The sequence below is a fragment of the Leiobunum rupestre genome, chromosome 5, assembly GCF_980474605.1.
Source record: "Leiobunum rupestre chromosome 5, qqLeiRupe1.1.hap1, whole genome shotgun sequence".
Taxonomy (NCBI): Eukaryota; Metazoa; Arthropoda; class Arachnida; order Opiliones; family Sclerosomatidae; genus Leiobunum; species Leiobunum rupestre.
Window position 1 is genome coordinate 48,876,946 of NC_143388.1, and position 12,610 is coordinate 48,889,555.

Here is a 12,610-nt window from a genome sequence, read left to right on the forward strand (position 1 = left end):
GCATCACTGTTGAAAGCTGTTGGCTCCTTAGGGATAGAAAAGAAATAGAGGGAAGATTACCGCGTTAGGGCACGCCTGTTTTTGACCAGGAAAATTCTTCCCCTTCCTCGCGCATGCATGAAGCAGCCTTGGAAATAACGGTGGTCAGGTGGTCAAAGACCAGTTAATTAATTGCTCAGACCAGTTTATTTATTCAAAATTTGGGGGGTCACTGGTCACCGTGTCCAGTTTATTAATTCGAAATAATAACAAAAAACAGAAGGTGACCAGTTTAATAATTCCAAATAATGGGAGATGACCTAATAATCCAAGGTTTATATCAATTTCTATGTACAGCGACTCTGCTTACTACCGCCGCGGCCACACGTCGTGGTTTTATGTAGAGTCCATTCGCTCGCATCCCTCGAACGAGTTGAACTGTCTAGCCCCCCTCTGGCCTCAAACCCTCAATCATGGACTCTAAATTAAATGCCTCAATCCTCTAGTCTCACTTTCCCCCGAGTACGCTAGGCTACCTGGCTACGCGGTAACGGACCGGGGACTCTGGAGTTACGGGGCCTAGAGAAAGAGAGATAATAGAGTGTTGTCGTCTTATACGATTTTGAAAACTTGTAACGTCACAGCTGTAGTGTTAATAGTGGCCGCCATGACAGTTACCGTTTTTTATCAATAGGCAAATTACAACGGTGACATCGCAGGGTTTCAGACGACAACACTCTATACGGTAAATTACGAGGGTCTTAGTAGTCTTAGGTGAGATAGTACTATATTGTACTATTCATGTGGTACTCATAAAATAAAGTTAACTATTTTGAATACGTGTAAAGTTAATGTTACCAACATAATCTAACTTCTAAACATTTAGTATAGGTTTTTTTAGGCTTATAAATGACATTGGAACATTTTATATACGACTAGTTTAATAATTCATAAGCTAGGGGGTCACTAGTCGTAAGGACCAGTTTAATAATTCATATGCTAGGGGGCCACTGGTCATAAGGACCAGTTTAAAAAAAATCCTTATTTCCAAGGCTGGCATGAAGGTGGCGATGGGCAGAATTTGGTCTACGCATGGTCTACGGGCAGGGTGATGAAAAAACCGGTTTTGGGGGGATGAAATTTCTTCGGTAGAGTGCTTGCTCGTCGGTTGCCTGTACGATAACGGCGGCGTCCATAAAACGTTTCTAAAAAGAGTTTATTCCTTAACTATTTTCATTGGTTTTGCCCCAGTGTGAGAAATAAGGCACTATCACAGGCCAATCTCCAGTTTAAAAATTAGCTGGGCCAGTTTAAAAATTAAATGTTTTGGGTGTTAGTGGCCCTGGTGACCACTTAAATCATTCAAGGTTTTTCTCCTTCAAGATTTTAGTTCTTTAAAAAAATTATATATTAATCCCTAAAATTATTTGGTCTTTGCTTCTATGCTGTGTGCTTGGACTTGTGACAATGGTAAGTGGCCAGTGACCGAGTGACTAGTGGCTAGTTTTTTAATTAAACTACCTAGGCTTTACAGGCCACAGGTCCAGTTTAAAAATACTCCTTTTTTCTCAGCCTGTTTTGCCCTTCATTCTAAAATCGTCTGCAAATTGTTTGTCTTCTGCTTCATTCCTCCTTAGTATGATGTGTCACTTTCTGTTACTTAAATGCGGCTTCTAGACTTCCTACTTTCAGCCGATATCAATCACATCATTAACAACTGTTGAGAAAGAGAAGTTTGGTTATATCTGGTAATATACGATATATTCTTTCCTGTATTGGTAATTATTTTTTAGTAATGTTCGCAATTTTTTCCATTTTAATAGTTAGGTATAATAATTAAGAATAATATATTTATCATGTAAATATGTTTCATGAAGCTTCACTTTTCATGGCTAAAAATTAATAAATCTTGCTAGGAAATCAATAAGTTTCCGAAGTAGTTTCAGATAAAATCCCTTGAGATATATTTAAAGGATATTTCAACTTTTTCTTGTGTCGAAACAACTGAACTTATTATGCTGAAATAGTTTTGTGAAATTTTACGGGAATTTAATTTAATTCACCAAAGTTTTGTGAAATTTTACGGGAATTTAATTTAATTCACCAAAACTAAACCGCCACAAGTTGTTGGATCAGACAATAAAGCAAAGGAAGTCACACTATTTTTTAAATGGACTTATGATATTATTGTAGATCACCTTACTCTTTTCTTGTATTTTTAAACGGGAAATTTTAATTCCATTATTCATCATTCTCAAATTCTTTTATTTCCTCATATATACCCTTAATATTTCTTCTGACAAATAAGTGGTCCCATTTCAAATCATTATCAAAGTTAATTTTATGCTTATCATTTGAACAATTCAGCCATTATCTTCGGCTTGTAGAAGAGCCTATCGCAGTATTAGGTTGCATCTCAATATTTACTACCTGGAGACATGACTAGGAGTTCACAGCCAGGTGCTTTTCCCAACGCGCGCTGTTAATGAAAAACATGTCTTTCCCTTCTCAAACTTTTACCCCCCAAACCGTGGTATCTCCAGTCTCGGAGAAGGACCCGAGATGAAATATTTTAGTGACGCTCTCTAGCGAGGATTGTGGGAACTACAGCTGAAGAAAAAACCAGTTCTGACTGGGTTTTGTTTTTCCCAGAGGGACGCGACGGCCGAGATAAAAAGAAAACGCCAGAGAGAAAATTCGAGTGGTGGGTAGAAAGCGGGAATTATTGGGAAAAACTGGTTTTTGTGTTCACGACGCCGGGGTCCATTCACCGCGGCAACCGCTGTCAACTCCTAGTATGTCTCCTGGTACTACTCATAGCAGGTGGTTGAGTAGGTACCTCCAGCCAAAAGGAGGGTGTCCATGAGAATTTCCAAGCTGCCTGCATATTGCTTTGGTGCGAGGATGTTCCAGTTAAGAAAACACAAGTTGTTTGTCCGTAATAAGTTGTATAAGGCTGATGCGATTTGTGTTAAGGATTTTTAAAATTTACAGTTAATTTTGTATTTTCTTATTCAAATAACTTAACCTAATGGTAGAACTCAAACTACGTCTAAAAATAAAATTTCCCTAAAAAGGCTTATTAGAAGTGACCCATTAATTTCCTTAATTTCTTAGAAAGTAATGCAATCTATAATTAATTTCCATTAGTTGCCAGCCCATATCACAGGCTAGTGCGTAAATTGTGCAGTTTCGTAACGCATTACAAGTGCCTGTGCGACTCCCTGAGTTGCACGTGCATAACCTTCGATAGTACCTGTTTCTCTTGATAAATGTGCCCTCCTTCATTAACGCGGGCCCCAGCTAGATGTTTGTGATAAAGTTATTATAATAGAGTATTAAAAGAGACCACACCAAGTGAAAGAGCGACTCTGAATCTATAAACAACCAAATTTTCATAAATGTTTCAATTTGTTCCGCGTCAAAACGTAAAATGCCTGTATTACTTGAACAAGGTTGGCATTTTTTTGATTTTCTTAATAAAAATCAAATCAATCGTTTTTTTTTATTTAAATTGAATTTATTAATTTTTTAACAATAGCTCTTTCCCTGTATAATTAACAGATATTTTACTTTTATCAGTTAGCTAATCTGGAAATAAATGAAATCTTTATTAAATTTAATTATTATTTAGTATTTTAGTTAGGTCAGATTTTCTATCAGTTTTTTTTAAGAACATATTTTTGCCATTTTTTATTCCTCCATTGAAATACATTGTGTGATTTCAAGAAATGATTTTAAAAAAAAACGATTTAAAGCTTGATTTTAATCAAATTGAATTAAATCAGCCAACCCGGGACCTGAACTTATTTTTAGAACTCTAACAATACTGAAGTACTTTTCAACGCTTGGAAATAAAACGAAATTTTTACTATAAAAATTGATGGTAAATTAAATTTAGATATGGGTAGAATTTATATAAAAAATTGGGGGAAGCTAAGAATTGAAAAAACTGTAAATTAAGAATTATGTTCTAAAAAATGTTATATTGATAAGAGGAATGAAACTGGGAAAAATGTATGAAGTATTAACAACTCATTTATACACATTTTGTTGTAGTGACAAGGGGCTAAGGCCCGAAAGCTTGCGTAAATTTTTAAATGTTTTAAAAATAAAAATAGCACCATGAAGTATCCGTCATTGGAAAAATTTTATTATTAAATTAGTTTATAAAACCATGGTAAAAAAATTAAACATATACGATTAACAAAGTTATCTATCATAACAGTAGTGTATATGATAAAATCATTGTAAAAGACGGTTCAGTACACTGTCATACCATTTATTCTAATTTTTCATGAAAAACGTTTGCAAGAGCGTACCCGAATGTTTCATTTCATTTTACTTGATACAGATTTTCTATCACACATCAAATATCGTTGTTTTTATTTATTTACACTCATAACCCCCTGTCTAAAAAAACGAATGGTCTAGCTTCAGAAGTCTGTCGTCCGTGGCGCGGCCAATCAAATAAAATATTATCATTAGTTAGGTAATCAATAATTTTTTATTTTAAAATGTTTTTCTGAAAATAATTTTCTAATATTGGTATCGGCCAATATCAGGTTTGCTTAAGCCGATATTGGCCAATACCGATATTAGAAAAAGATGCCGATATATCGGTGCATCCCAACTCATAATAAGAATCGTAATAATTAGAGGGGAAACCTGGCCAGTGGGTTGCTGACCAGCTTTGTTAAAGACATTTTCAGCTACGAAACACAATAATCATTAATATTTCATTAAATAGAGCAATTCCAATTCTTAGCGTAGTAAATCCCAGCCTTTGAAGAGTTTATCAAAAAAATGAATTTGGCTATTTTGAGGCCACATTGTCTTGATTTAAAAGGATGCCATATCAAAAAATAATCTATTTACCCATGAGAGTTTTGTAGAAAACATTTCTGAGACTTATCATAAACAAAAAACATTGCTATTTATTGTAACAGTGCACTCGTATTATAAGTGTTGTTAAATGATATAGAAACTAAAACGAAGAATGAATTTTATTTATGCTCAGGGAAAATGACTATGTTAAGACTATTTACGAGCATCATTGTCTAATTTTCCCATGTACATTAGTCGGAAGGAAAGACTTTCCAGTGCTTCAATAGAGTGGAAGATGCAAGTGTTGGGAACCTATGAAATACCACACTGATTTTATTTCTTAGATGAAAAGATCTTACTATTAGAGCCAGTGGCGTGGACAAGGGGGGTTTCCGGATCCAGACCCTCCCTTGGTCCTACCTTTGTGTGTTCTTAATTTCCACCCCCTTCTTGACCCTCCTCTTAACATTAACACACTGTGACCCCCCCCTTGACGAATTTCTGGCTACGCCACTGATTAGAGCACGAATGAGTTTGGGAGCAACGCTAAAAATTGTTGCAACATAGTCATTCCTTAAATATAAATAAGTACATTCATATTTAGATTTTTCTCTTAATAAAAATATTTTTCATTTAAAATTTTAAATTTATAGATAACATTGCAAAATGAAGTCATTGAAAGATAAATTAAATGGGAATGAACTGGATCTCAGTTTATGTGAGCTAACAGAAGTTCCTGTTAAGGAGTTGGTGAGTTATTACTTTTAATTAAAAATTGTATATGCAAAGACCAAATTTACTCGTACTGCTCCTATACGTTTCCAAAATGCTGAGTTAAATATGCTTCCGATTCCAGTCCAATATTTGACCATCTTAAAACACTTCTGCTTCCCTCTGAGACTCTTGAAGACACTTCTGATTCTGTTCCAAAATTTACCCTTTCTAGTACCCTTCTGATTCCGCTCCTAAATGTTATTATTTTTAATAAAATGCTTGTTCAAATTATAATACATTCCTATATTTCTCATATCCTATCAAATCTACTATTTTTGGTATCAGATTTAATATTTTTTTTTCAAAATCTATTAAATTTCAATTACTAAAAAGTGTAATTCTTCATGGTTCACAGAGTTCAATTACAGTTATGAATTATGATTTCCTTTGTCTAGTTTACATTAGTAGAAGTTTGAAAACAACGCTGAACTCTTAGTTTTTCAAAGAGAGAAATCCTATCACTTATATTGCTTAAAGGTCTTCCAACTGTTCTTTATTCTAAGCTTCTATTTCAATTTTTAAATACAAACGCCTACATTAACAACTTGAGCTTGAGCCGCGAGTTAAGATTGTAAAATCTTGAGCGTGCAACACTGTCGTCGATGACGGCAATCTTTCCTTGCGTGAGGAAGATAATTTATTCCTCAAGCCACCTCAAAGTACTTCATGAATATAGACAAGTTTCCCTGAGTAATATTGGTTGGTCTACAAAAAATATTTCAGTTTCTGAAATCTTTTTAAAAAATAATAAGCCAATAAGCTTCTTATTTACCTGTCTTAAGCCTACCACAAGGTCCCCCTATTAGTAAAGCTCTATGATAGGCTTTTTGTTCAACAAGAACTCACCCGTTATTAGGTATTATAAAGCAGCAAGTCCTAGCAGCTATGTCCTCAACTAGTCATTTTAAAAAAATATCTAGTTCAATGAATTATGGTTGTGCGCAAGCCATCCGTTAATGTTTTTAACTTTGAATAATATGTTGCCTACACACTTCCTGCTGTGTATAACTTCTGGTAACGATGCTGAAAAAATAAACTTGTTGTCATTTTAATTTTTTTTAATTATTGCTATAATACATTCAGTGCGGTAGAATACTCATTTAATTTTATATCTTCACTTGTATATTTTCGTTTCAGTCAGCCTTGCCCAAGGCAACACACTTGGATCTGTCTTGTAACTTTCTTTTGGCTCTACCAGTAAGTTTCTGAACCTTCGATCTTCAAAGTTTTAATTATGAAGGGTTTCCCAAAAGTTTTTTATGCTGAACTAATACAAAATTTTATAGAATGAATTTTGACTAACTCAGTGACACCAATTTTAAAAAGTTCAAATAGTAAATGATGTTCGAAAGCTGTTGTTAAATTTTTTGGGTGAAACTTATGCCACAAGTCACACAATGGTTGAAAACCAGTTTTATGACTAGTTTCTCTAAAGCTGTGTTCACACTCGCTTTAAATCAGCTTTTATGGCGAGTTTCTCTCAATTTCATTGCTTAAAACTGGAATTCAAATTGACTTAAATAGGATTTTAAGCTAAAGTCTGACTAACTTAAATTTTATTGGTCAAAACTGGCATTCAAACCTACTTAAACTGGGTTTAAGGTCTGTGTCCCAAGCCTTTAGAAATGAAACCATGTGTAACATAATTACTCATAACATTGCTTCTGTATAATGTTTCTATAGAGGGTCATTCCATGACAAATCGATAATTTTTTTTTTTAATTTTCCACCCTACCTTTTTAGAATTGGAAAAAAATTTGCTTTAAGGGTTATTCTGGTCGAAAAAGCCGATTTCCAAATTATTTTTAATGTGCGATAAGCGGTTTTTGAGATATTCGCTATAGAACTTTACCAAAAAAGGCCAAAAAGGTCTTGAGACCTAAAACTTGGAAATTGATATCTCGTTCAATAAAAGTCCGATTTTAATGGGATCAAGCTTATTTTAAAGCATTTTTGTTATAAAAACCAGAATAAAATTTAAAAATTCTATATTGAATTTCTCAGTCTTAAAAAACATGTCAAATTGTTTGACTTTTGACCTTTACCTGTAACCCCAATTTTAGTGAAATATAATTTTTTTTTCTAATTCCCCGTCTATGATTTAGTCGAAAGATAAAAATCCCAAAGTAATATTTTTAGTTCTTTAGAAATAAATTATTTTGTAGAACCCCTCGTGCACTTTTAGAGATATGGAACTTTGTATATCTATCTTGTTAGTCCAGTCGATTTACATTAAAAAAGGGGTGTAACTAGAAAAATTTGCAAAATAATTTTTCTCTTTTGCAATTTGTTCCTAAAATCGGTCTGAATGGCCCCTGAAAAATTTCATGGGAAAGTGGTCACAGGTGGTCAAGCTAGATTTTATTTGGGAAAGTTTAAAAATTTATCCTGACTTCATGCTTTGAGATAAAAGGCTGAAATTTGGTCAGTATACTTCACAGCTATAGGGGATGATTATAGGCCAAAGCTTTTTACCGCCGCCATCTTGGATTCAATATGGCGGACGCCAGTTAGGTGTAAATTCTCGGTATATCTTATCAAAAAACTTTATAACGTATGCAAATACTCTTGATATTGTATATTTCCGGTTTATCATGGGCTTGCGCGGTAATAATATTTTCCCGCCATTCTTATAATACAGTATGGCGGCCATTTCCCCCTACAAGAGTGAAAATCACAATTGTTACTGGTAGATTTATGCCGAGTTTGGACAATATAGAATTTTTAAAATATTATTCTGGTTTTTATAACAAAAATGCTTTAAAATAAGCTTTATCCCATTAAAATCGGACTTTTATTGACGGAGATTCCAAGTTTTTGTTGTCAAGACGTTTTTGGCCTTTTTTGGTAAAGTTCTATAGCGAATATCTCAAAAACCGCTTATCGCACATTAAAAATAATCTTTAAATTGGCTTTTTTGACCAGAATAACCCTTAACTCAAATTTTTATCCAATTCTAAAAAGGTAGGGTGGATACCTTTGGACGATTTGTCATGGAATGACCCTAGAACAAAAAATTCAATGAGACCTTGTTTCATGTGGAACATACATTTAGAGAACCCTATATGGAAAATTCTAAATATTATTTAGTGTTATTGAAAAGCTTACCATGGAAACAAAATCTTGCTATCGGTAGCCATGATTTCCAAAGCCAGATATGCACAAGTAATTATCTCTCTTCCATTTCCCGTTTATAAAGATAATGACAGAGTCTGAATTGACATAACTTAAGTCCTATTCCAGAAACCAGGTTTTCTTAAAGAAAATACCTTGATGGCACGCTCATGTGTAATTGTTTCATATGGTAAAAACTAATAAAACTTTTTTCAAAAAAACCTCATGGGAGCAGTGACAGAACTATTTAACAACACAAAGAAGTAAACGTTTTTGGGGAAAACTAATTATTATAACCTGATAATTTGTTGTAGGTGTCATTTTCAACATTGACATATCTCATCCACTTGGATCTTAGCAAAAATCAATTAGAGGAATTACCATACAATTTTGGAAGTTTGAAACTACTGCAGCACTTGGATGTGTATGGAAACCAGCTAACCAACTTGCCAGTTAGCATGAGCTCACTTAAAAAGTTAAGGTGGCTAGATTTGAAAAATAACCCTCTGGAACCAAAACTTCTTTCTATAGCTGGTGACTGCCTGGACCAAAAACAATGCCAACAGTGTGCAATTAAAGTGAGCAACATTTTTAATACATAACAGATGATACTGCCATTGAGAATTTGATATTTCACTTTCAATCTAATGAGTGTAGTGTAAATGAAATAATAATAATAGTAATAATAAAGGCACCACTTTAGGCCCAAGTCATCTAGTGACTTTTATTGCCTTTAGATGTGGAAGTATTTTGGCAGTATTGTGATTTAATCTTTGAAATGATAAGCTGTTTATTATTATTTATTTAATATCTTAATGTACGAGAGGATATTGTTAACAAAATCTTCTATGACATCGGCCACCAAATCACTCAGGCTAATTACCCATTTACCGTTCCTAAATCTGTTACACCTTTTCACTCCATCACCCAAAAACCAAATTGGGCATGCTATTTAATTAGCTCATTTTCCTTAATGATCAATATCTTTTTAAGGTTGTGGACTATCTTACTAGTGTTGAGTCAGAGCTTGAAAGGGAAAAGCAGAGGAGGCTGAAGTTAGAGAGAGGTATGTATTTATGCATAAGCATTTGTGTTGGGTGTCTTTTAAGAAGAAATCTGCTTTCTGTTTTTTTTTTTTCAAAATGAATAAATCTGACCAAGTTACTTAAATTTAAAGGATAAACAAGTTTGTTTGAAAGCATTTAGAGGAAGTATGAACTATATCTTAACAGTCATCTGCAAACATACGCTATGACTAGTTTTTAATGTAACTAGCTTTAATCACCTTTTGTTAGACCTTGGTAGATAGTAAATACGCTGTGCTTAGGAGGTGTGAAACTCTCTAAACCTCTAACGTTAGAATGCCGAACAGGTTTTATTCTTGCTTCCCCCAGCGCACTCATAGCAATTCCTTAAACCCAAAATAATTGCAAACAAACAAAAGGTCTAGTCCTAGGCTTAGAACAATATCACCTTTCTTCGTCTTCAGTGAGATCAGCTATTTCCATATTTGATTAAAATGTCAAGATTATTTTTTACTTTTATTATATAGCAAAGATGTATGCACAGAAGTTAGAAGAAGAAAAAGAAGCTAAGCGACAAAAAGAATTAAAGAAAGCTGAAAAGGAAATCAAACGAAAGGCAAAACAGAAGAAACTCCAAGAGTCAAAGGGAAATAAATCATCAGATGAGAAAAATGGAAGTTTTAAAGAACTGGATGGTAAATGTTTCGGATCAGTTTGATTGAAAAGTGACCATTTTCAGTTTAATGGTATTAAATAAAAGAATTATGCTCTTTTTAAATGGTTTATACAAAAATAAATATTACGTACAAAAGTCTGATATATATATATACCAAGTAATGACGCCATGCCTTCGTGTCTTAAAATTATCATCCAATAAATTTCAATATTTATTTCATAATCTTAGTAGCACAAATTGAAAGTTAGGGCGTGATAAACAACTCATGTGTATGAAGCTTGCGGCTTCACGTGCTTACGAATATTCAGTTTTAATTTTATAGTGCTTCAAAATTAGGCTTAGGCATTTTTTTAAGAAATCTTATATTTAAGGAAAACCTTATCCACCTTTAATACATTGAAAGACGCAATCAACATAGCATAATTTCTATCTTAAAGACTACCCACGCGCTAAAAGTGATTCATGTACAACATTGAATAAAATTATATCAGGGCGTCGCGGTACAAGATGCATTATTAGCCTGTGATTTGGTTTTGGAATTTTACTTGACATTTGCCTATGTTAAAAATTAACGGATGGAGCGTGTGAAATTATATCACTTGGTGAATATCATGTAGCCTCCAGAGCCACAGTCAGGATTTTTGTATGTTATTATTTATTTTTGGTACGCATAAACTTTTATCATTAGGAATATCTAAGAAAGACTATGGTTGTGTTGATGATTATATATATTTATATATATATATTCTTAACAGATGAAAGTAATGAAGTGGATGAGAAAGTTTCTCTAGCCATGTTAATTGGTAAGTTCATGAATTGACATAATTCATATTGGATTTTTGCAGTATTGTAAGAACAAGAGCCAAATGGCTTAATTTTAGTACCTCAATCTTATTATAAAAATTTATAAATTAGTGATTTTAGTTTACACCTATAATTTAATCTACAAAATTATATGAATCAATGAAAATGAAAGCCAATCCAATGTCTAAAATCCATCGCAGCAATAATTTTAGATTTAAATATTACTTACAATTCACAGATTTTCATAGCTTGATTGAGTTTTAATTAGGAAGTTGAAATTGGTTGCACACATACGGTAAGAAATTGTTGTGGGAATATTTAAAAGAACGATATGGGTTAAGAAATATTTATGTAGTATTAGAAAGTTTCAGAAAAATTATTGGATTTGGCAGATAAAGTTAAATTGAAAATAAATTAATTTAGAAACAATGTTAGATTTGTTTATAAATCTGGACCATTTTCACTTAATTTGTCAATTAAAATTTTATACTTCATTATTAGATATGCCAGTGCCTAATTTGAGGGTGTTTTCAGTATATTTTAAATAACAATACAGTGCATGCCACGTTTTTTTGTATTAAAATTACAAAGGACAAAATTCTTCATTTTGACTAGGTCTGATACAGACAAATAAAAAAGTCATATGAACGTTTTTTCTTAAATAAACTTTTAAAAGTATATTATTATTAAAATGCAAGTATCATTTTTTAGAAAGTAGATGGCCACTACCTATCTAGGTTTCAATAGCGAACTAAAGTAGGCGTAGCTATAGTTTTTGGTCGCAAATAGCACGAACAAAATAAATACAATCAAAACTCATTTTTTAATGCCTTTATTTTCTCTTCAGTTTACTATGTGAAGTGGACCATTTTCCTAATAGTTGCTCTGACGCTGATTTTGCTGGGGACTAATATATTTCTACGACTTCAACTGGGGCAAAAGATAAATTCAGTCACTGATGTCATTTCTGTGTCAAGCGAAGAGTTTAATAAACTCAAATTAAGAATTATAAAAGCTTGGCTGATAGTTTACGAAAAGGGTTTTGAAAATTACTTAAAGGTGCAAGAATATTTACAACATTTATGGTCTCAGTACATGGATAGCAATAAGAAACATGAACCCAATATACCATTAACTTCAAGCGAAGAACTGTGAATCAATAATTTTATATGTACATGCAATTAATACTATTTTTATGAAATAAAGCCAAGTTTTAAGTCATTCGATATCAGTACACTTCATATCACATCAACCACACGAAATGGATTTCTCCGCAAGTGAACATGTTTATACAAGTTACTACAGTCACTTTTTGTTTTATTAGAGCAATTCAGCTATGTAGGAATGGAACTTCACCATATGTCTACAATGAGTATTTTTATAAATAATGGTCAACATTATTGAACAGTGA

General features: G+C 33.0%; 1 protein-coding gene across 1 annotated transcript; it reads left to right on the forward strand.

Moving 5' to 3' along the window:
• The first annotated feature begins 1,590 nt into the window (after positions 1 to 1,590).
• Positions 1,591 to 12,472, forward strand: LOC149945201 (leucine-rich repeat-containing protein 59-like). Its single transcript, XM_090174827.1, has 8 exons — positions 1,591 to 1,727; positions 5,460 to 5,556; positions 6,718 to 6,777; positions 9,009 to 9,272; positions 9,688 to 9,760; positions 10,247 to 10,414; positions 11,151 to 11,198; positions 12,047 to 12,472. The coding sequence occupies exons 2-8, from the start codon at positions 5,473 to 5,475 to the stop codon at positions 12,352 to 12,354; spliced, it is 1,005 nt and encodes a 334-aa protein (XP_090030953.1). The 5' UTR covers positions 1,591 to 1,727; positions 5,460 to 5,472; the 3' UTR covers positions 12,355 to 12,472.
• Positions 12,473 to 12,610: the final 138 nt, after the last annotated feature.

What these genes read in the sequence shown, in the direction of transcription:
- LOC149945201 (XM_090174827.1), top strand. Translation starts at nt 5,473, where the DNA reads ATGAAGTCATTGAAAGATAAATTAAATGGGAATGAACTGGATCTCAGT. An exon ending in ACTTTCTTTTGGCTCTACCA is followed by an intron (nt 6,778 to 9,008) that starts GTAAGTTTCTGA and finishes AATTTGTTGTAG; the next exon opens with GTGTCATTTTCAACATTGAC. An exon ending in GCCAACAGTGTGCAATTAAA is followed by an intron (nt 9,273 to 9,687) that starts GTGAGCAACATT and finishes TATCTTTTTAAG; the next exon opens with GTTGTGGACTATCTTACTAG.